Source organism: Hylobates moloch, unplaced genomic scaffold (genome assembly GCF_009828535.3).
Source record: "Hylobates moloch isolate HMO894 unplaced genomic scaffold, HMol_V3 SCAFFOLD_12, whole genome shotgun sequence".
Classification (NCBI taxonomy): domain Eukaryota; kingdom Metazoa; phylum Chordata; class Mammalia; order Primates; family Hylobatidae; genus Hylobates; species Hylobates moloch.
The window spans coordinates 26,216,834-26,240,606 of record NW_026652287.1 but is presented as its reverse complement, the minus strand read 5'-3'; the positions used below and the strand labels follow the sequence as shown (position 1 = coordinate 26,240,606).

At 41.4% G+C, this 23,773-nt stretch overlaps 1 protein-coding gene across 8 annotated transcripts in view; it reads left to right on the top strand.

Annotated features, from left to right (window-relative positions):
* Positions 1 to 23,773, top strand: part of RFX4 (regulatory factor X4) — a 176,970-nt gene that overhangs the window by 136,448 nt on the left and 16,749 nt on the right. For 7 of the 8 annotated variants that reach the window (XM_032168803.2, XM_058425565.1, XM_058425561.1 and 4 more), the window contains 3 exons: positions 99 to 216; positions 10,733 to 10,852; positions 11,519 to 11,680. In XM_032168803.2, the coding sequence (XP_032024694.1) occupies positions 99 to 216; positions 10,733 to 10,852; positions 11,519 to 11,680 (400 nt within the window). The remainder of the gene's footprint in view (positions 1 to 98; positions 217 to 10,732; positions 10,853 to 11,518; positions 11,681 to 23,773) is intronic. The other variant, XM_032168804.2, reaches the window with a different exon arrangement.

Below are 23,773 nucleotides of genomic sequence, written 5' to 3'. Positions count from 1 at the left end.
ACAGGCGTGAGCCACTGCAACCGGCCTCATTTTTCAAAGAGACAGTAATAAATGAAAGATCAAGTCAACCACTATTAAAGCCATTCACTTTCTTGTAGATGGCTGCCAAGAGACAAGGGTCCTTGAAGAAAGTGGCCCAGCAGTTCCTCTTGATGTGGTCCTGTTTCGGCACGAGGGTGATCCGGGACATGACCTTGCACAGCGCCCCCAGCTTCGGTAAGGCCACCCCAGCCCTCCCCATCTCCAAACACTTTTTCCTCTGGGCTCCATGCATTGAATCTACCACAGTCTAACTTGCTGTTTCTACAAGGTCATCACCCTGAAACACATCTGTTCTGGGGAGACATGACATTGTTAGGACTTTCAGGGAGAGAGATGGCATTACATGCTAAAGGTGGAGTATCAATCTGAAAATGAGTGGTTTTGCCCACAGATAGCACTGTCTGAGCTTAAAGAGGAATAAATTGCAGTGGATGTACTCCCCATGCCTAGATGTCCCCAGTGATTGCTGCTTCCAAAGCACAATTTCATAGAATCCCGTATTTGTGCACTTCCCAAAACTGGGCACGTGAAGAAACCTCTGAGTTTGAACACTTGCAAATGGCTTGATTGGCCATACTCTAGCTGTGGGCAGATGACCTTAAGTTTTCTTTAAAAATGTACTCCAGTCTAATACCTAAAAGAGGGCATTTGCATTCACTTTCCCTTTTCTTTCACTGACCCTTTAAGTCTTCATCACCTCCAGGAGACATCTCCACCTCAAGTCTTCATCTGCTGCTTTCTAGTATAACAGGGCTTGAAATCTCTGCCCAAAGGTACTGATAACAGTCCCTGCGGGCAGCAACCTGATTACTGAATCGGGGTGAACGTTATGCTACATTGTAGGACAGTTTTCTACTTTTCATCAGAAAGAAAGGAATATGTACTGAGTCCAGATCATCACTGGCAAAGTGAGATGGGACTTTTAGGCATTATCCAGACATTTGAAATCCCAAAACATTTTGGTTTCAATTTTCTAGGCATTTCGGCAAAGGGGCATTGGTAAATTTTCTGGGTAATTGCTTCAGTTCTCTATTTCGCTTTGCAAGTAAGGTTGTGGTTTTGTTTCTCATTATCTCCAATTAAGCCAATCAGCTCTGGGTTTTGCTGTGGGTTTGACACTTTTCCATCTAGCTTTTTATGGTCTTGTCACTATTTTCCAGTTGTGCTATACAACGAAGTAAATATGTGGGAAAACAAAGAAGGCACTATTTTTTCTAAACAGCCCTGTCCATGAAAGACTGTGTTTACCCACTTAGAGAAGCGTTTTGTTGTGGATTTCTTTAATCTCAGCATTGGAAGGTTCTCTGAACCTGCCTGCACCGTAGCTACAGATGGAAATTCTCTTTGGGCTGTATATGGAAATGCTCTGCTGACTGCTACCTGGGCAGTGCCATCAGGCATGGCATTTTGATGACTTCCAGTTCAGCACAGTTAGTGTTAGCACATGTTACCTCTAGCTCTGGAAAAATCATTCATGCAGAACTGTTTTCCCTTAAGTGAACTGTTGGAAAATATTTGAGATTTTTTCATTGCTTCCAAGTCAGAGAATCAACAGTATCACACACACACACACACACACACACATATCCACATCCACACAGCGAGCATCCTCTCCATGCTTTATCCTTTATTCTTCAATTTGCTGATTCTTAAACTGACCACGTATGCTAGCAGGTGCCTTTCACTAGACAGGGAAAGTAATTCCCTTGCAATATTCTTTGAAATGCATCTGTGCTTACCGAGTTAACAGTCAATGTAAAAAAGAAAGTTTGAGCAGGAGAATGATTAGGCTTTATGAATGGGTTGAATTTATTACTAAGAAATATGGTTCCTTGAAATGTGTTTCTTTTGGAACCACACACTATTTTGGGATAGATATACTGGAAACTCAGGAAAATGGCAAAAAAAGATGATTACAAATCACTTAGAAAAGGAGAAAAAGAGATATTAACCCAGTCTCAGTTTTACAGTATTTTTCAACCCTGAGTGGTTTGAAATAATACCTGTCTCCAAGTCCATCTAGCAAACTGTCTGAAATGGCCCAGCTCATCTGACTCATTGTTGAATTTTGCAGCTTGGGGTGACAGGCAAGTTAAAAGAGTTTGCGGCAGACAAAAGCCCAGCTCCCCCTTTCTGCCTGTTGGTGGTTGTGTTTGGGTCATGTGTTCCCTGTATGAAAACAGCTAATTAGGAAAAAGAGCCCTCTGTTCCTTGGTCCCCTCCCCCAGCCACAGGGGCCAGCTCTATATATCTTATAACTCCCACATGGTCCTTGTCGCTGTGAATGGGTACAGGGTTTGTGTGTCAGCGTAGCAGGCTGACCATTACAATGATCGTGTGGAATATCACAATGATCCCGTAGGGGACTCTATCACCTCTTCCCAGAACAGCCTCTTTCAAAGGTAGTTGACTCCTTTCTTCTCCTTAATTCCTTTTCACTCTCTTCTCCTTAATTCTTTTTCACTGAAAGAACCTATGCTGTGAACTAAAGTAGCCAGACTTTCCTTCTTTGCTGCAAGTTTTAGCAAAATTAGTTAGCAAAGGTAGGCTATCAGGCAAACTTTTAGTCCTAATGAAGCTGAGCAAATCAAAGTTTTGTTTTTAAAAAACACCATCTTTTTAGTCGACTGATCTGATTTCAGTTCCTAGAGTACCCAGATCTCAAGTTGGTGCCAGCGCCTTTACCTTTTCATTCTGGGTTTTCACCAAATGCCTGCTTATTCCACTGTTATGAACATCTGGAAGATAATAATAGTTCCCGGAAGTACTCCGGCATAAATCAGTTTAAAAAGCAGCCTGGGTGTGACAGCTGAGGGGCACAATTGCACAACACTTCCACGGTTTCACTTTTTTACACACCTGTTGTCTGACCCAGCATCACAGCTCACTCACTTGGGCAGGGCTGGGGAGACCATGTGGGCATGTGTCAGGGAGCGGTTCCCAGAACAAGTGGCCATGACCAAGCCTTCCCAACTGCTTCTCTATGCTTAGATGGCCTGGCCCAGCTCTCTTTTAGGCAGAATCTGCTAAACTGCAGGACCTTAATGTTCGCAATGTCATTCAGGCCCCCACCAAGCACTAAGAGACGGGAATTGCTTTCCCTGTAGTCAGGAGTGGAAGTAAAAACCCAGAGAAGAGAGGACTTGCGTGTGGACTCAGAGAAGTGGCAGATTGAATTCAACCTGCAATTGTTCCCATGCTACAGCTGGAGTTTCTTCTGCCATGCTACACTGCCACCACCTCATTTAATTTCTTTAGGTAGAAGAAAATTAATAATAACAACACAGCAACATGTATTGAGGGCCGAATATACTTTAGACATTACATTTTCTCAATTACTTCTCACACAACCCTGTGAGGTCTGAATTGCTGCCCTCAATATGACAGACGAGGAAGCTGAGGTAGAACTTGAAGGATTTGCTGAAGATTAGAGATAAGAATGAAGCAAAGACAAGATAATGATGACTATTATAAGAAATATTTTGGAAGCACATACTATCATTGAATTCTTGCATTAACTCTGCAATGTAGGTAATAATAGACACTTTCTAAAGAGGTGAGAAGGGAGCTTGGAGAATTTCCTTGCACAAGATCAATGCAGCAAATGTCAGAATTCTGTTTCAAAATCAAACCTGCCTGACCACAAAGCCCATTCCTTTTTGATTATCACAATTAAGGCAAATACTCTGGGCTCAGATGCATGCCACAATAGAACTAGAAAAATTTATTTAATCCACATTGATATTATTAATATTTTTTAAAATATCCATGGGTTAAGATTTAAAAATTTAAAGCTATGAGAGAAAAGAATAATTATTAGACTGTCATGAGCAGTAAGAGATGCCAGAAGACAATGGAGTAATATCTTTTAAGTGTTGAGAACAAAGAACTGTCAACTATTATTCAAGAGTGGGGCAAAATAAAGACATAATCAGTTATACAAAGACAGAATTTGGCAGCCACTGATCTTCACTCAAAAAAACAACAAAAAACTATTAAAGGATGCATTTCAGCTGGGCAAGATGGCTCACACCTGTAATCCTAGCACTTTGGGAGGTGGATTCCCTGAAGTCAGGAGTTTGAGACCAGCCTGGCCAACATGGCGAAACCCCGTCTCTACTAAAAATACAAAAATTAGCCGGGTGTGGTGGCAGGTGCCTATAATCTCAGCTACTCGGGAGGCTGAGGCAGGAGAATTGCTTGAACCCATGGGAGCAGAGGTTGCAGTGAGCCAAGATTGCACCACTGAACTCCAGCCTGGGTGAGGGAGCGAGACTCCATCTTAAAAAAAAAAGGATACAAAAAGGATACATTTCAGCAAGAAGAAAAATAAAGCCATAGCTGAGGTCTACGATACAAGAAACAACAATGTTCTAGTTATTGTTGCCATTGCTGTGTAATAAATTACCTAAGCTTAATGGCTTTAAGACAACCATTTTATTACGTTTATGGATTTTGCAAGTCAGGATCATGTGCCAGCTCACGGTTCCACGTGCAAGTGCCCTAAATGTGAAGTCACTTTGCTTTTATGATCCCTTCTTAGATACAGTGTAACTTCCCTCATACTCTATTGGTCAAAGGCAGTCCCAGGCCTACCATGACTCAAGGAGGTGCACAGACCCCAATTGTTAATGGACGGCACATCAAAGAATTTAGGGGCCCTGTTTTAAGATGAGAGAAATTTAAAAGTATGTAAACATATTTAATTAACTATTGAATGCAATTTAAAAACTAAAAACTAATTTGTATATGTGTTTTAAAAAGTTAAAAATAAGTTCTAGGTAAAACTATAACACAGAGTAATGAGAAGAGAATCTTCAAGGAACAGTTAAAGCATGCTAATGTCTTTGTCTTTTTTAGGAATACTAAGTAACTTTAGGCTTTGTTGGAGAAATTTATAGTTTGGATTTAATAAATGTTTAGCATATATGTTAATAAATTAAGGTATCATTACTAAAAGAATATAATCATGATTTATGGAGGAAAATGGAAGAATATGAAAACTTAAGAGATAAAATGTTAAATGGAAAAGAAAAATTGAGAAGATAAAAGAAGCATAGAAAATGGATGGTAAATGAAAGCACAAAATAGGATGGTAGAAATAAATAAAAACCAAATGATAATCACAATAAAGGAGAAAGTCTCTTCCTTCCAAAAACATCAGGCATAAACGTTTTTATAGGAAAGTTTAACTAAACTTATAAAAATATAAAATCTGGCCGGGCACGGTGGCTCACGCTTGTAATCCCAACACTTTGGGAGGCCGAGGCGGGCGGATCACGAGGTCAGGAGATCAAGACCACGGTGAAACCCTGTCTCTACTAAAAAAAAATACAAAAAATTAGCCGGGCGTGGTGGCGGGCGCCTGTAGTCCCAGCTACTCGGAGAGGCTGAGGCAGGAGAATGGCGTGAACCCGGGAGGCGGAGCTTGCAGTGAGCCGAGATCACACCACCGCACTCCAGCCTGGGTGACAGAGCGAGACTCCGTCTCAAAAAATAAATAAATAAATAAAATCTTTAGTTTATGAAAATAAACATGAAAATCAATATTTCAGAGAATAAAAGAAAAGAAGAGGCCAGGTGAGGTGGCTCACACCTGTAATCCCAGCACTTTGGGAGGACGAGGAGGGCAGATCACGAAGTCAGGAGTTCGAGACCAGCCTGACCAACATGGTGAAACCCTGTCTCTACTAAAAATACAAAAATTAGCCAGGCATGGTGGCACGCACTGTAATCCCAGCTACTTGGGAGGCTGAGGCAGGAGAATTGCTTGATCCCGGGAGGCGGAGGTTGCAGTGAGCCGAGATCATGCTACTGCACTCCAATCCAGCCTAGGCAACAGAGCAAGACTCAGTCAAGTTACTGAATTTAGTTTTTTGTTTGTTTGTTTGAGACAGAGTCTTGCCCTGTCACCCAGGCTGGAGTGCAATGGCATGACCTCAGCTCACTGCAACCTCTGCCTCCTGGGTTCAAACCATTCTCCTGCCTCAGCCTCCCAAGTAGCTGGGATTACAGGTGCGCACCACCACACCTGGCTAATTTTTTGTATCTTTAGTAGAGACGGGGTTTCACCATGTTGGCCAGCCTTGTCTCGAACTCCTGACCTCGTGATCTGCTCGCCTTGGCCTCCCAAAGTGCTCGGATTACAGGCGTGAGCCACCGTGCCTGGCCCTGAATTCAGTTTTTATAAAATCATTGGCATTCTTAATTTCACTAACTCAAAAATATAACTTAAAACATACACACTCACACAATTCATAATAGCAATAGAAACTAAAAGCTACCTAGAAATAATTCTAACAAAAAATTGGTGGTGATTACACTGGTGTTCATTTTAGAATTCTCTATATTTTTCTATGATGCATATTTTTCGTAAGAAAAATGAAATGCTTTGATTCGACCAAATGCAATCAACTATATTACCATATAACAATAACAAAATAAAATCTCCTTTTGTCTCTAATCCTAATGCCTTTTTCCAAAACAGGCTCTGTTGCTCCCTAGCTCTGTGACTTTAAGCAAGTTATTCAAGCCCTCTGAGCCTTCATTTCCTCATGTATTAACTGAAGATAATACCTTCTTTGCGGTGTTGTTGAGAAGTTAAAAGAGCTTACTTAGCGCGGTGCATATGGAATTAGTCAATGCTTGCCTATTTGATTCATACATCTAACACATATCCATTGAGTCTCTATTGTGTGCCTGGCAATGTTGTAGTCACTGGGTATAAAGCACTGGTCAAGATAGAAAAATCTCTGCAAGACGGAGCTTACAAGCTAGTGGAGGAGGCATGCAATAACAATTAAGTTAAATACAGGATATAGTATTTAACTTCGATGGTGAGAAATGCTAAGGAGATAAATAAAGTGGGATGTTCGCTGTAACCGCCTCTCTCCTTTTGTCTTTGGTGTCTCTCTGTCTCTCTCATCAGTCTTTCTGTATCTCCTTTTCATTTTCCTGTCTTCATCGATATTCACTATCCTCAACGCTGTGACACTCTGGCACTGAACGGTTTACTACCCAATAATCTTAATGATTAATTTCTGCTTAGTAAGAACACTTAGCTTCTGTGGAGCCTGAGACTGAGCTTTATGCCTCCTTTGTACTCAGAGCACTTAGCACAATGGTAAACAGGTAGCAGTAGCTCTACAGACTCTTGTTGTTTGATGGATTAAAATTTAGAATGGAAAATTAACAGACTAACGGGTAGCTGATCAGAGGCATTAATGAAGAGAGCTTGAAGGCCCATGTCAAATCCGCACTTTCCCTAAAGTACCGGCTTCCAAGTTCAGCTCTGATGTTTTCTTTTTTTTTTTTTTGAGACGGAGTCTCGCTCGGTCGCCCAGGCTGGAGTGCAGTGGCACGATCTCGGCTCACTGCAAGCTCCGCCTCCCGGGTTCACGCCATTCTCCTGCCTCAGCCTCCTGCGTAGCTGGGACTACAGGCACCCGCCACCACGCCTGGCTAATTTTTTGTACTTTTTAGTAGAGACGGGGTTTCACTGTGTTAGCCAGGATGGTCTCGATCTCCTGACCTTGTGATCCGCCCACCTCGGCCTCCCAAAGTGCTGGGATTACAGGCATGAGCCACCACGCCCGGCCTGCTCTGATGTTTTCTAAGAGTAATCTTAGGCAAGTTTCTTCACCTCATCAGATCTTTGTTTCCTTGTCTTATAAAACAAGAGGATGGTATAAAATGATTTCCAAGGTGTTTGTTCATCCTAAAACTACTGGCTTGGATTTTTATCATCCAAGCTTTCCATGCTAATTCATTATTTCATAGTACATTTTTCTCTTTCTATCCATGTTGGCTTTAGATCAACATCCCAGCAAATAATTTCTTCATTTTGGAGACCCTTTCCTTATTTGATGCTATCTTTTGACTTGTTTGACTCTATGAACAAAACAATCATGTCATGGGATCTTAGAACATAGTAGCAAAAGGGATCTTAGCGATAATAATAATAGCTACCAATTATTAAGCATCTAATATATACTTTTCCTCATTTTAGTACTTCCATAATGTACATTTTACTGTCCTTTTAGAGAGCTGTAGCGTGTAATGATTGAAGAGCAACTTCAGAGTCAGACAGTCCAGGGTTCAAGTCTTGGTTCTGCCACTTAATGACTGTGTGACATTAGACAGCTACTTTACCTCCCTAAGCCTCACTTTCCTCCTTTGTAAAAGGACAGTATCACTTATCTCACATGGTTGTGATGAGGATTAAATGCCAAAATAAATCTCCGGTGGTTTACACAGTGGCTGCCACAGAGTCAGAGGTCAATAAATGTCGGATTTTGTTTTCAGTATTTATAAGGATTAGGGAGAGTAAAGGAACTCATCTAAAGTCTAAGCTACTAAGTGACAGAGCTAGGATCTCAACCTGGGCAGTTTGATCAACAGCCCATGTAATTACCCACACAGTGCTGTACCTCCTCAGTGGTTCACAGGATCCCATTTCAGAGAAACAGTTGGAAAGTTTAGTTTTAGAGACTGCATCTCACAATGATTGAGCAGAACCTGGACTTTGCTGAATAACAAATGGCATTGAAAAACAGACATAGTACTGGAGATGGAAGAAGGATGTGAAGGAGGTAGAGGACAGTGGACCTTGGCCTTGAGCTCTATGGAACAAGGACAGGAGTTTATGGCAGGCTGTAGAGAGAGGGGGTCATGTTCATGATCTGCTAGGCATCTAGTGGCCTTACAGTTAAGCCAGGGATTTTCCTCTCTAGCCTTTCTAGACCAAAAGATTAACTGATCTGAGATGAAGGGTGTGGGTGTATACAGAAGCCAGGTGCAGTTAAGGAGAAAATAAATAAATTTCACCAAGGAGTGCTCCACAAGCCCCCAACTAGCCTCCATTACCTTATTTCTGAGACTTGGAGAGACCTAGCTCCCAGCTCAGGTGGCCCCTGTAGGGGCCAAGTCACTTATGCCATCTGGGCCTTATTTTCTCATCTGTGCTATGAAGATATTGAACTAAATGACTTATAGCGGAATGGGAACAGATTATGGAGCCAGACCAAACTGAGGCAAATCCCTACTTGATTACTAATGAAGAGACTCATTTCCTCATCGGTAAGGCAGGATAATACCACCTACCTCACAGTTTGTTGTAAGGAAGAAATATATGTTCAGTGCTATTAGAGTTTTTGGTACAGAGTAAACACTCAATAAACAGTAGATGTGATGATGATAATAATGGTGATGGTAATGATCCATGATGAAGATAGAATGACAAAAAAAAACAATGCCAGAGAGCGCCGTAAAGTCTCTAAAAGGCCAGGCGTGGTGACTCATGCCTGTAATCCCAGCACCTTGGGAGGCCGAGGTAGCTGGATCACCTGAGGTCAGGAGTTTTAGACCAGCCTGGCCGACATGGCGAAACCCATCTCTACTGAAAATACAAAACTTAGCCAGGTGTGGTGGCATGCACCTATCATCCCAGCTACTAGGGAGGCTGAGGCAGGAAAATTGCTTGAACTTGGGAGGCAGAGGCTGCAGTGAGTCAAGATAGCGCCAATGCACTCCAGCCTGGGCAAAGGAGTGAGACTCCGTCTCAAAAAAAAAGTCTCTAAAAAAGCAAACTAGAAGGAAATGGGAAAAAAGCAAACAGTATACTGGTCAGCTTGGAGAGAGGTGAGAAGTTTTGGACATTTTAAAGGGCCTGCAGGATATCTACATGGAGATGTCCTATTGGGACCTGGAAACATGCGATGGGAGATAAAGGCTTGGCCCCTCTCTCTGACCCTGGATCCATGAGGCCTTGATTACAGTAGACATTAATTGAGCCCCTACCGTAGGTGCACCATTCCACTGTGCATGGTAGCAGCATGACATGCAAAAAAAAGCTGGTTTTGAAATAATGTATTATCTATTAATTGTGTCATCTTGCATAAGTGCTTGGCTTGCAAAATAAGAATAAAAATACCCACCTTGCCACATGGTTGTAGTTATTAAACTAGAGAAGATAAGACTTTGAGCACAGAGACTGGCAAATAGGAAAGTCTTTAAAAATGACTGTTCACTTTCCCTTTTACAAAATAATCTACTCTAAATTGAAAAATGAAGACTGCCACTTGAAAAGACCAACTATTTTCAATGAATTACCTTTTCTAAGAACCATGTGCTAAATGAGGTCTTGAAAACATTTAGGGAAATAAGTAAATAACTTGTTGCAGATTTAAATTTTCAAATTGGCTCCTAGAATTATGTCAGGTACATTAGTAGATAGCAATAGAAGGCAAAGTCCCTGCCATGGACATAGTTAAAGTCCAGTTGGGGGAATAATATGCTGGTGGAAGAGATAAAAGTGAGAGACACTATGTTAATGAATGCTGAACAGAGTGAGGGGTGCTCACATGAGGATGAGGCCAGTGGGTATGTGAAAGCTCAGAGATGGGTCGGTAGGTGCCATTTTTGATGGTGTCATACTAATATAACTTCAGCAAGGAAAAGATTTACTTGCCACAAAGTGTTAATGACACTTACCTTATGCCAAGCACTAGGCTAAGCTGAGGATACAGCCAAGAACTGCAACCTCTGACCATGAGGAGATCATAACTGAGTGGAAAATTAGACTCTTGAGTAGACCATTTAGAACACTGTGTAACTTGTGCAGTTGACCAGACAGAGGGGGCATACATGAGACAGCACGACTTACTTTCTGTTTGATCCTTTTTTCCACCAGGGTCTTTTCACCTAATTCACTTAATGTTTGATGACTACGTGCTCTACCTGTTAGAATCTCTGCACTGTCAGGAGCGGGCCAATGAGCTCATGCGAGCCATGAAGGGAGAAGGAAGCACTGGTAAGCCAGCATTTTCCTGGGAATTGCACCACTTGGTAATGTTATTTGTATCCTCACTTCTGTGCTTTATGTTTCCTTAACTCTGTATCTCAAAGAATTTAGTTATGGTGAACAGGTTAAGTGGTATCAAACCAATCATGTCTTTTTCCTCTTTAAAGTGGGCATGTGGGCTGGGCATGGTGGCTCACACCTGCAATCCCAGCACTTTGGGAGGCCAAGGCGGGCAGCTCACTTGAGTCCAGAGATCAAGACCAGCCTAGTCAATATGGCAAAACCCCATCTCTACTACAAATACAAAAATTTAGCTAGGTGTGGTGGTGCACAACTGTAGTCCCAGCTGCTCAGGAGGCTGAGGCATGAGAATCACTTGAACGCGGGAGGTGGAGGTTGCAGTGAGCCGAGATTGTGCCACTGCACTCCAGCCTGGGTGACAGAGCAAGACTCCATCTCAAAATAAGTAAATAAATAAATAAACAAATTAAATAAAGTGGGCATGTGTGTATACGCAAATTGCCTTGAGTGCCATGATGGTGATGGGAAACCATCGAAGAGTTTGACAAGAGAGTGACATCACACAGATTAGAAGAATATTTCACTTTTTAAAGTCTTTTAGAGACACTTTCCTTTACATTTGGTTCTAAAAACTTACCCTATCTCTATCCACAGCAGAAGTCCGAGAAGAGATCATCTTGACAGAGGCTGCCGCACCAACCCCTTCACCAGTGCCATCGTTTTCTCCAGCAAAATCTGCCACATCTGTGGAAGTGCCACCTCCCTCTTCCCCTGTTAGCAATCCTTCCCCTGAGTACACTGGCCTCAGCACTACAGGTAATGGAAAGTCCTTCAAAAACTTTGGGGAGTTAATGTTTGAAGAAAGGGCTTTCTGCCAGCCTGGGCAACATAGTGAGACTTCATTTCCACACACACACACACACACACACACAAAATAGCCAAACATCTTGGCTCACACCTATAGTCCCAGCTACTTGGGAGGCTGAGGTGGGAGGATCGCTTGAGCCCAGGAGCCACGATCACACCACTGCATTCTAGCCTTGGTGATAGAGTGAGACCCTGTCTTAAAAAAAGAAAAAAAGGGCTTTCTGGAAAAACATTCTTCCCCCACAATCTCCAAAAGGTAATGCCAAAACCTGGGTATCTTCCTGGATTTGTGAATGACGTACAGGTATTCATTTATTCATTGGTACACATTCTGTATGCTGCTGTTTTCAAGTTGGCAAATTAAGCATATGATAAAATCCCAAAACTAAGCCACTGAATTGATTATAATGCTATATAACATAAATACGCATTCTTGAAAACAAAAAAGGGAACTCTCTGAATCAAAAACTGAGCTGCTTTCTTTTTCTCTGGAAAGGGAGGCAGACAGGAAACCTTACACTAAGCTATGGCAACCATAAGGAGTGGGGGGCTGTGATGTGAGTGGGTCTTCAGCTAAGCTAGAGCTGCTGGGCACATAGCATGAGGCTGATGCTACCGTGAGACTGCGTGGAGGCCCACATAGTCCAAGATATGCACAGGAGTCTCATAAGATTAATTTACAACCAAGAATTACCCAAGCTTGGATACACACCCAAAAGAAGGCAGAGATCCAAACAGACGTTTGTACATCAGTGTTCCTAACAGCATTTCTCACAATAGCCAAAAGGCAGAAACCACTGAAGCGTCTATCGATGGATGATGGATAAAGAAAATGTGGTATATACATAAATGGAATACTATTGAACCTTGGAAAGCAATGAAATTCTGACTCATGCTACAACTCTGATGAACCTTGAAGGTAGTATGCTTAATGAAATAAGCCAGACACAGAAGGACATGTATATAATTCCATTTATATGAGGTACCTAGAATAGTCAAAGTCACAGACACAGTGAATGGAATGGTGAATGTCAGGGGCTGGAGGGAGGGGAAATGAGGAGTTAGTGTTTAATAGGTACAGAGGTTCAGTATAGGATGATGAAAAAGCTCTGGAGGTGGATGGTGGTGATGGTTGCACAACATGGTGAATGTACTTAATGCCATTGAACTATACACTTGAAAATGGTTAATATTGGGCGTGGTGGCTCATGCCTGTAATCCCAGCACTTTGGGAGGCCGAGGTGGGTGGATCACTTGAGGTCAGGAGTTTGAGACCAGCCTGGCCAACATGGTGAAACCCCATCTCTACTAAAAATACAAAAATTAGCCGGGCATGGTAGCGCATGCCTGTAATCCCAGCTACTCAGGAGGCTGAGGCAGGAGACGCGCTTGAACCCAGGAGGTGGAGGCTGCAGTGAGCCAAGATCGCTGCACTGCACTCCAGCCTGGGCATCAGAGCAAGATTCCATCTCAAAAAAAAAAAAAAAAAAAAGTGAATATGGATATATATTACCACAATTAAAAGTCACCCAAGCATCTGTGGAAGCCCAATTCCATGAAGGAGGAACAACAAACTTAAGAATAGAGAGAGTCTATATCCAAAGGAATAAAGTTAACAGGACAACCTGAAAAGTACTGTTAAGATGAGAACTAAAAAGAAATCAGCCAGGCACGCTGGCTCACCCTGTAATCCCAACACTTTGGGAGGCCAAGGTGGAAGGATGGTTTGAAGCCAAGAGTTTGAGACCAGCCTGGCCAATATATTGAGACCCCATCTCTACACAAACTTTTTTAAAAAGTTAGCTGGGCATGGTGGTATGCACCTGTCGTGGAGGCTGAGATGGGAGGATCATTTGATACTAGGAGTTCGAGGCTGCAGTGAGCTATGATCAGGCCACTGCACTCCAGCCTGGGTGATAGCCTGTTTAAAAAAAAAAAAAGAAGAAGAAGAAAGAAAGGAAAGAAAGAAGAAAAAGAAATCATACCCATGAGAGTCAAGATCTTCAAAAGGAAATATATAATTGTTGAAATAATAATTTCAATAGATAGGTTGAATATTAGAAAATTAGATCCAACTGAAAGAGATCAGTAAACCGAAAGACTGATCTGAGGAGTTCTCTGATAATGTGGCAAAAAGAAATAGTAAGTATAAAAGTGATGTTAAGAAAAAGGACTGATAAAACTCAGAAATTCTAATATTCATTTAATGTGTTCCAGAGAAAGAAGGAAAGTGAAGATGTAATAGCTAAGAGTTTTATAAAATGGAATAAAGACAAGGCTTTTTAGACCAAAAGCTCTCATTGAACATGTGCTGAATAAATGGAAAAAAAAATTACCTCTAAGCCCACTGAAGAAAATCAAAGATAAAAGAAATCTTATTAGCGTCCCCAAAGAAAATGCATACAACCTCCAAAGGAGAGAGAACCAGACTGATATCAGACTTCTCATCTGCAACATTAGATTCAATATCTGAAACCATACTTTTGAAGTGTAAAGAAAAAAACTGCATTGAAAACTTTGGATCCAGAATCCTATATATGTTTATTCATGTATATATGTACACGCATGTATTTTTTTTCCCCTGTGAGGACATCTTATGTACCAAGTCCTGTGCTGGGTGCTATGGGAGATAAATAGATTAATATGCCAAGGCCTTGCTACCAAGAGGGAACACAAGGATAAAGAAAAGTACAGAGACAACTGTTATGGAAGGAAGAATGTGGTATATGCAATAAGTGAGATATAAACTGATGCTATGAGGTTCCCAAGGAAGGAGAGATTCTATGTGGCTGGAAGTATCAGGGAAGACCTCACAAAGATTCCAGGCTTTGTGGAGTGGAGGGCTTGGTCAGGCTGTGATAATTAATTTATTATCTTTCCATCCAAACCTGCTCTACTACCCTCCTGTTACCCAGGCAACAAATACAGGAGTCAGCTTCAAATCTTTCCTCTCCCTCAACTCCTGTATTATTTAGGGTAGGCTAAGCTGGTGTGACAAATAGATCCAAACACGAGTGGAGTTAACACAACAGAAATCTATTTCATGCTTGAAGACAGTACTGCTAGGGTATTCAGTCATAAAGGAGGATCTCTGTAATGCGGCTATTTGGAAACACATGCTCCTTCAATATTAAGCTCCCACATACCCCAGGGCAGTATTTCCCAAACTGATCCACAGACCAGCAGTATCAGTATCTCTTGGAAACTTATTAGAAATGCTCTTACCTGGTCCCACTGCAGACCCAGTGAATCAGAAACTCTAGGAGCAGAGCCCAGGAATCTTGTTCTGCAAACTTCCAGGTGATTTTGATGCTCACTAGGGTAAGGACCACTGCCTGAGGGCTTTGTTAAGTCTGCAACCAGGTGGCAGAAATGGAAAAAGGGCACGGAGGATGAAAACCGACTCTCTTAAAAGCCCTGGCCTGAAGGTGGCACACGTCACTTCCACTTATATTCCATCAGCGAGGACTTAATCACATGACCTCATGTAACTGCAAGAGAGGCTGGGAAATGTAGAACAGCATGTACCCAGGCAGGGAAGGGGAAACAGCTTTGGGGGGCGACAGCGGGCATTCTCCATCACACTTCCCAAGTCCAGTTGTTCTAATACTAATCTAGACTGATCTGTTCCTTCCCATCCCACTTGTGCCTCTGGTTCAGGCCACCCCCATCTCTCATGGACATCCGCAGTGACTCTCAAGCTGGTACCCTGCCTCCAGACTCTACTCTGTCCTCTGTCACACTACTCACTAAGTCTCGTTTTAATGAAGCTTGTGCCTCCTCAAAGTGCTGGGGCAAAGAACCCACTGCCTCACTCTAAAAGCCTTAAAGAGCTCTCTTTCTCCAAATCACTTCTCATGCTGTTCCTTCTTCTTGGGCTAGCCTCCTTCTACCCTCTGCCTGATAAAATCCTACTCACCTCCTTTGATGTTTCCCTCACCCTCCAAGTTAGAATCTTCCTCCAGACCCTCACAGCATGGACTTAATTATATCCTAATTCTATGTAGGACTGTTTTTGGAACTAAAGTTTTTTTTGTTTTTTTTTTTTGAGGACCAAATAAATAGGGTCAGATTGCTCCATTCAGGAGCATTTACTCATTTACTCACATATCTATCCATTTCTCCAAAAAATATTTCTCAGGTGGCTTCTGCGTGCTAAACACTTTTGGATAGGTGGTGATACAATAGCAAACAATAGAAGTGTGGTCCCTGCCCCCTGGGAGTTTATGTTTAGAGGTTAAGGTTTTTGATGAGCAAACCAACAGTAACAATATAGTGTGAGGAGTGCTAGGTTGGAAGAAGGGTCAGAGTATTATGGGAGCATGAAGGAGAGGGGAGAAAAGGTATTCCAAGTAGAGGCAAGAGAGAGCATGTTATTTTTGGGAAACTTAAAAGTATATATCCTGGAGACTTTTGATTAATTCCTTCCCCAAAGTTTCCTCTCTCTATGGAACTACACCTACTTACAGAGGGATTGAGTGGATGCTTAAGAAGCTGGAAGGACTTGCTATCTTGTGTACTAGCCAATAAACTCAGTAGGCCTTTGTCAGGGACAGCTAAGGAAATTGGATTCTTCAAAGTATTGAAAAGCTGGGTTGTTGATAAATGGCATTAGATCAAGCTTTGATTTCACTTTGGGTACACAGCTAGAGAGCCCTCTTCTGTGGAAATTTAGATTTGAGATTGCCATATTTGTTTATATAGATGCACCTCAAACTGTATTTTGTTTTCTGCTTTGAGGAGGAAGAATGTGATCAGGCTCCCACCTCCCTCCCATTTTCTTTCCATAGTGGGTTGTTGTGGTTCCTGCTTAGAAGGCTCAGAAAAAGTAAGTGTAGTGAAAAGAATGTCTTTGTTCACCGAACATTAAAAGGGAAGAGAATTTAAGTACCTTTCGGAGCTCTTCATGCAGCTCTCAGGAGTTCTTCAAAGATTGGGATTATTGGGCAACCATCCTGAGTCTCCTTTCTCCCTAAAGAAAGAGCCATTTACCCAAATAATCCTGCCCAAATATCCCTGTCATCACCAGGGAGACACACACGAGTCTGCTAGTGATAATATCCTAACTTCCGAAATAAACGGAAATTATACAAATAAAACAGTTCTGCATTATGAAGCAGAAACCATTTGGATGAAATGTTTCTCAAAGTGTAGCAACATTTCAAATAAGGAGACAGACTCTAAGGGAATAAGGGATGGGAGGGAAGAGTGTGAAAGAAAGATGTCTAGGATCTTCTCATAGTTCTCATCCAGCTAGTGAGTGTGCCTGGCTTTCTTTGAAGCAATGTGGAGGCCTCAAGTTATGGCAGGTGTGATAGACAAGGCCACAGGAATATCATAAATGGCTTCAGATATTTCTGTGCAATGTGTTCAAGAGCCATAAAAGTAGCTTCTTAGAAATACAAATGTGAAACAGGTTCTCTTCAGATGATTTTAAGCTTTGAAGATTTTGGCACATTCCAGCTTTGTTCTCGGATATCTCCACAGGGCACTAAAAATGTCATCCTATATAAGACTATGTATGATATTTTTCTCAAGTACCACTTTTGAAATACTCCATTGCTAAATTAGACTGGATCTGGGCATGTAATGTGGGTCATGGTCTTGGAGAAAAGAAACCAAATTTCCTAACAACATGTATGATTATATAGGCATATTATAAAGCACAAATTATGTACCCATGCTAGAAACCTAAATATTAGGAAATCTATTATGGTAGGCTTCTTAAATTTTCCTTGAACAATAGTGTAAATTGTAAAACAATTATGTAAATCTTATAAAATGTATTTGCCGTGTTTCTTTTTTTAAAAAAGTCAACTCAGCACACGGTTTTCATGCCCAGTTAATTATTATTTCTATTTTAAAATTATCGCTTGACTTATATATCCCATCTACTTTCCAAAAAGTTTTGAAGTAGTTTATAATAAAAACAGAAAAATCAATTTCATAAAAAGGACCAAAACCAGGAAGAAAGAAAGAAAAGGGGAGGAAAATTAAATGAAACAACTGTTAGCTTTAAAAATTTATTAAAATCTTATTAATATGGGAAATTTTATGTGACCCAGTTATTTTGTTGGGTTTCCAGCATATCGTTGATCAGACAATGTAAATATTACCAGGTTTGACTTGTTGAGAATCAAGGCCAGTCAAGTACCTGGGACTCTTTAACAAATAAATGTCCCACTTTGGATGGACACGTCTCCATTTTTCAGCTGTGAAAAAGGAACAGTATTATGTGTGCTTGGTGGCACAAAGCTAAAATTAATTCATTGCACATAACCTTTTGGCATCCTTCGATACAAGGATTAGGGAATACAAGGTAGTACAGATAATGAGTTATGACTCACTAGGAAAACAGTCGCTCTGCTTATCTGTATCTACGTCTAGTTCCATGTCCACGTTTCTAAATATATTTTATTGACTGTACTTATTAATTGATTTTTTTAATGGGGAAAGAAAGGGAAATGAAATAAATTTCAGGTACCTAAAATTAAACCTGATATATGGCCAATTTTGGTTGGCTTTACGGCAATGTCATGATAAGAGGCTGGTTAAAGGATTCCATTCCAACAGATTTCCGCAAGGTAAGATCTAGCCTGTCTGTCCATTTTCTCCCCCAAATTTGTAGGCTTGCTACGCTCCCTCATGACCTGGCAAAGTTGGCAAAGTTTAGAAACCTTAACTTTCTTAAGGAAAACTGGCTCCTTTCCTCCTTGGGAGCATGGCAGGCAGTGCCAAACTGATCAGTCTATTTAACATGACATTGGGCTGCCTTTCTTTAATGTCATCTCAAGCAAAACGTTAAGCTCCTACTCTGTCCCATAGGGCCACCAAAGGGTTCTAAAACCTCGTTTATGATGTCATTTTAAGTATTCCCTCCTTCAGCAATGACAATAAAAGTTAACTATTAAACTCATGTTTTCAACTTCCCACCATGGGTTCCCTGCAACACAAAACCAGCAAATTAAATCATTGAGATACTAGGATACTTAATGAAATAAAAGCGAATTCCTCGTAAATGGCCCTAACTGTAGAACCTCTGGCCTGCCCAGCTGCATTTTCTCTACATCAGTTGAGGAGTAACAAAGATAACCGACCCTTAGTCTTTCCAAATAACAAAAGCCCAGTTATTCTGAGGGCAGCTAAACCGAGTGGGATAGGATGAACACTTCAGCCCTGCCGTAGAGTCTGCGATGACTCATTTACAGGACCTCGGAGTTGTCACTGCTAGTGAATTCCTCCTTCTTTCATCCCTGCTGCTTCTTTTTCTTTAAAGGAATGGAATCACGAAAAATAAGCTGGGATTGAAAATAGATTGTTTAATCGACTCTTTTTTTTGGATCACAAAATCAAATCTTAGCTTGCTGCTGGGACTTTGGGCTCCCTCATTCATTCATTTGTTCATTCATTCAATAAATATATATTTCGTGTCTAATTTGTACCAAGTCCTTGGGAGTACAGAAGTGAAAAAAAGGAGTTATAGTCACTTCCCGCATGGTACTTACATTCTAGTGGGTAAGAGTCAATACAGAAGTAAACTGCCGGGTAAAGGTGTAATTTCAAATGGTCAAAGTGCTATGTGTGAAAATAATAGTGTGCTATGAAAAAGTATAAAGTGGGGACCTACCTTAGTTGGTGGTCAGAGAATGCCTCCCTGACAAGGTGACATTTATCTGAGACCTGAAGTTTTACAAGGAGCCAGCTACATAGAGGTTGGGGAGGGAAAAAGAACTTTCTGTGTGATGGGGAAAAGCATGTGCATAGGCCTCAGGCAGCAAAGAGCTTGGCATAGTGGGAACTGGCAAATGTATATAATAAATAAGGAAGAGAGTGGCAGGAGAGGAAGTTGCAGAGATAGGCAGAGGCTAGATTATGCAGCAACATAAGAAGGAACTGATTCATTTGCTGCCCCTGGTCAGTTCTGTCAATCAGATTTTGACCATGGAACTATTGGTGAAGTGTAACTCAAACAGATGAGGTTTCTAGCTACAATAGGAGGTCTCTTTAGACACTGCTGTCTTAAGGATAGATGATAGCCAATGACGGAGGTTGCAGTGAGCCAAGATTGCGCCACTGGCACTCCAGCCTGCATGACAGAGTGAGACTCTGTCTCAAAAAACAAAAAAAAGATGATAGCCAATGACATACCTAGAGATACAGGTAAATAACAATATATAGTCTTCTTTTCCTGTCTCAGTCATGAAGATTACAGGAAATGCTTGTTTAGTAGCAAATACTGTCAAGCAACATTGTCCAAATAGAACTTTCTTTGATGAGATGGAAATTATTTCTATCTTAGCTATCCAAAACAGTAGCCATTAGCCACCTGTGGCTATTAAGCACTTCAAATGTGGCTAGTGGAATTAAGAAACTGAATTTTAAATTGTATTTAGTTTTAATTCATTTAAATTTCAGTAGCCACGAGTGGCTATAGGATAGGGCAGAGCAGCTCTAGAATCTTGACACACTTAAAGGAGCTTACAAACAAAAGGCGTAGGTTAGGTTAAAACTTGAGCAACATCTGTGATGGTTCACAGAATCCTCCTAAGGAAAAGGTTAAAGCAGTGGTCCCTAACCTTTTTGGCACCAGGGACTGGTTTTGTGGAAGACAATTTTTCTATAGACTGGGGAAGAGGTGGCGGGGATGGTTTCAGGATAAACTGTTTCACCTCAGATCATCAGGCATTAGACTCTCATAAGGAGTGTGCAACCTAGATCCCTTGCATGTGCAGTTCATAGGACTCACACTCCTATGACAATCGAATGCTGCTTCTGATCTGATAGGAGGCAGAGCTCAGGCAGTAATGCTTGCTTGCCCACCACTCACCTCTTGTGCATCCCAGTTCCTAACAGGCCACTGACTGGTACTGGCCCTGGGGTTGGGGACCCCTGGGTTAAAGGATTCAGTCCAAGATCTGAAAAAAAGGGTACAGCCAGGTAGCTTGGGAAGCACTCTAAATTTTCACAAGTCTGTAGCAGAATCTCAAAGCTTCTAGGTTTTTGTTGTTGTTGTTGTTATTGTTGTTTTTGAAACAGGGTCTCACTCTGTTGCCTAGCCTGGAGTGTAGTGGCGTGAGCACAGCTCACTGCAGCCTCCACCTCCTGAGCTCAAGTGATCCTCCCGCCTCAGCTTCCCAAATAGCTGGGACTACAAGCACACACCACCACACCCAGCTTTTGTATTTTGTAGAAACAGGGTTTTACCATGTTGCCCAGGCTGGTCTCAAACTCCTGGGCTCAAGAAATCAGCCCACCTCAGCCTCCCAAAGTGCTGGGATTATAGGCATGCGACACTGCGCCTCGCCAACTTCTGATTTTTAATGGCCCTTAACATATAGGATGTGTGACAGGAGGCAGTATGTTATACAGCCTTGTTACTCAAAGTGTGGTTCACAGATCAACCACATTGTCATCATTTAGAAGTTTGATATAAGGGCCTCACTCCCAATCTACTGAATCAGAATCTGCATTTTTAACAAGATCTCCAGTGATTCAAATACACATTCAACTGTAAGAAACATTGCTATGGAAAGGGTTTGGGGTTGGGCAGACCTGCATTCAAATCCCAACTCTGCCACTTACCTGAGCAAGTCATTTAACCTCTTGGGCCTCAATTTTCTCACCTGAAAAAGGAGGTAATACTACTTACCTCAAAAGGTTGTTGTCAAGACCGAATGGGTCAATGTATAAAAGGAAATGAGCATGAGATCTGGTTTATGTTGGATGATCATTAATTCATGTATTTGACAAATCATTACTGATTGTCTATTATATTCCGAGTACCCTTCCTGTCCTGTGCTTAAAACCCCTTCCAAAACAAAGCAACCTTGGGGAAGAAGAGTGTTTTGTTGAGGATGGGAGGGGAAGAAAATGTTCCCCTGTAGCAGTTTCAATACTGTAAGGTGACCAACAACTGCTCCTCTTGGGATCTTTATAGGATTCTCAAATATCAGGGGCTTCCACCGCTATCCTCAGACCTTTAAATAAATAGAAATGTGAGGAGGGAAGGGGGGAATAAGAGAAAAATATGTGAATTGAACAAATAGGGAAGATTTGCTCTTGTTTTACCAACAAATAAAAAGCATTAGAATTGTCTTAAAAACTAAGCACAAACTGTAAGCTGAGCAGATTTTCTTTTATTAGCTTCCTTAGAAAAGCAGCAGCAGCAATTCTCACTGGAGGTCTCACTGGTAGGAAAGGGAATTCAAGGGGTGTTCTTTTCTGCTCCCCAGGCAAAAAGGGTTTCTCACCCAAGCCAGTAGGTGTTAATCTGCTTAAGCCTGCCTGAGTGGATGTGTTAGATTGCTGGCACATGGCCATTTAGGGATTTTGTTCCCCAGACCACAGGAGCCCATTTTTCCAAGAGTTGCACTAGCTTTTTGTTTGATAACGTCTATTTCTAGCAGCATTTACTCCTTCAACAACAAATTCAATGGAACGAAAATTTACTGAACACCTACTATTTGGCACACCCTCTGTTGGGGATACAGAGGTGAATAAGGAACAGTTGCTGCGCTCCGGGGCTCACACAAAAGTAACTGCTGTTGCATTCTCTCAGGTGATGGCTATTATCATGACTTCTTCCCACTGCTTGGAAAAAAACATGCTTTGGTTTCCTTGGCTGCCCCATTTAAATATCCACGGACCTCGCTGTGCTCGCCTGAGGTCCCAGAGGCTTCAAGGGTTAATTACTTGCTTGTTGTGGCTGGTTCATTGTTCTCCCAAACTTCTCACCCTTTCTGATTCCATTTCCAATTCTAAACTTTGTTTAATGTATTAATGTTTTTCTTTTTACGGAGGCAAGACACATTCATTACAGAAAAATACAGATAAGTAAAATAAGGGAAAACATTTTAAAACTCTCCTCAATCCCACCACTCAGTGATAACCCATTTTAATAAACATGACATTTTAAAAAAACTATAACAGTAATATAATTTCACATGAAGTTCAAAACATAGAGGAGGGCAATTATGCATAATCCAGTCATCTGAGTTGTGATCATTTTGGGGATCTTCCCTTCCCATTTTCTTGTACTTATAAATCAAGCCTAACATGTAGCCTGCTAAAGTCATTATCTTTTGGGGGAAGAATATGGAATAGATGTGCAAAGCAGGAAGGGGTACTTTCAGCTGTGCTGGTGAGTAGGGATGCTAGTAATTTTATAGAAAAACATGTTTAGAAATTTGCCGTAATTGGCTAAATTACTGTTGCTATTCAAATGTTTCATCCCTGGTAATAGAATCTCACCTAAGAAACTTGCCTTTCTTCCTTGGGGTCTGAAATGAGAAATACAGAAATATCTATTTTAAGAAGTTCTCATATAAGAATACCTGAATTCATAATGAAGAGTGCTTGAATACCATTAAAAGCCTACCACGTGCCAAACTCTGACATATATTATCTCAGTTAATCCTCATAACAGTCCTGCAAGATGGATATTATTACTCCTGTTTTAAAGATGATGAAACAGAAGCTCATAAAGTTTAACAGGCTTGCCCAAGATCTTATAGCTAGTACCTGGCAGAATCAGAACCCAGAGCAAAGAGACATAACGGTAGAGAGTAGAAAGTGTGTGGCAGAAAGTGTGTGGGTTCAGAGCCCGACTGAACCACCCACTCACTCTGGGACCTTGGGCAAGTTATTTAACATTCTAAGTTTCCTTGAACTGGACTTTTGTGTGATGCCATTAGCCTGCAGTTAGTGTTGACAAAAGGAACCGTCCTTAGAATCAAGATGAAGTCCATTGTAAGGGTGTTGAGGACATTGTTGAACAGCTCATAAAGGTATTTCTGTTTGCTCTGAATTTGGAGGACAGTAAACTCCTGAGCAATCGTCAGTCTTAGTGCTCCTAACTATTCAGGCTTCCGGGAGCACTGGCTCCTGGAAAACTCATATCTAAGTTTAAAGTTCACATATAGGAAGAATTTGGGTGGCATGTTTCACCTCATTCTGAATTGCATTTTTTGCCTCCAATTCTGCTTTTCTTTCTTCTTTCATTCCCACTTCCATTTTATTGTCTCGAATCTTTTATATTGCTAT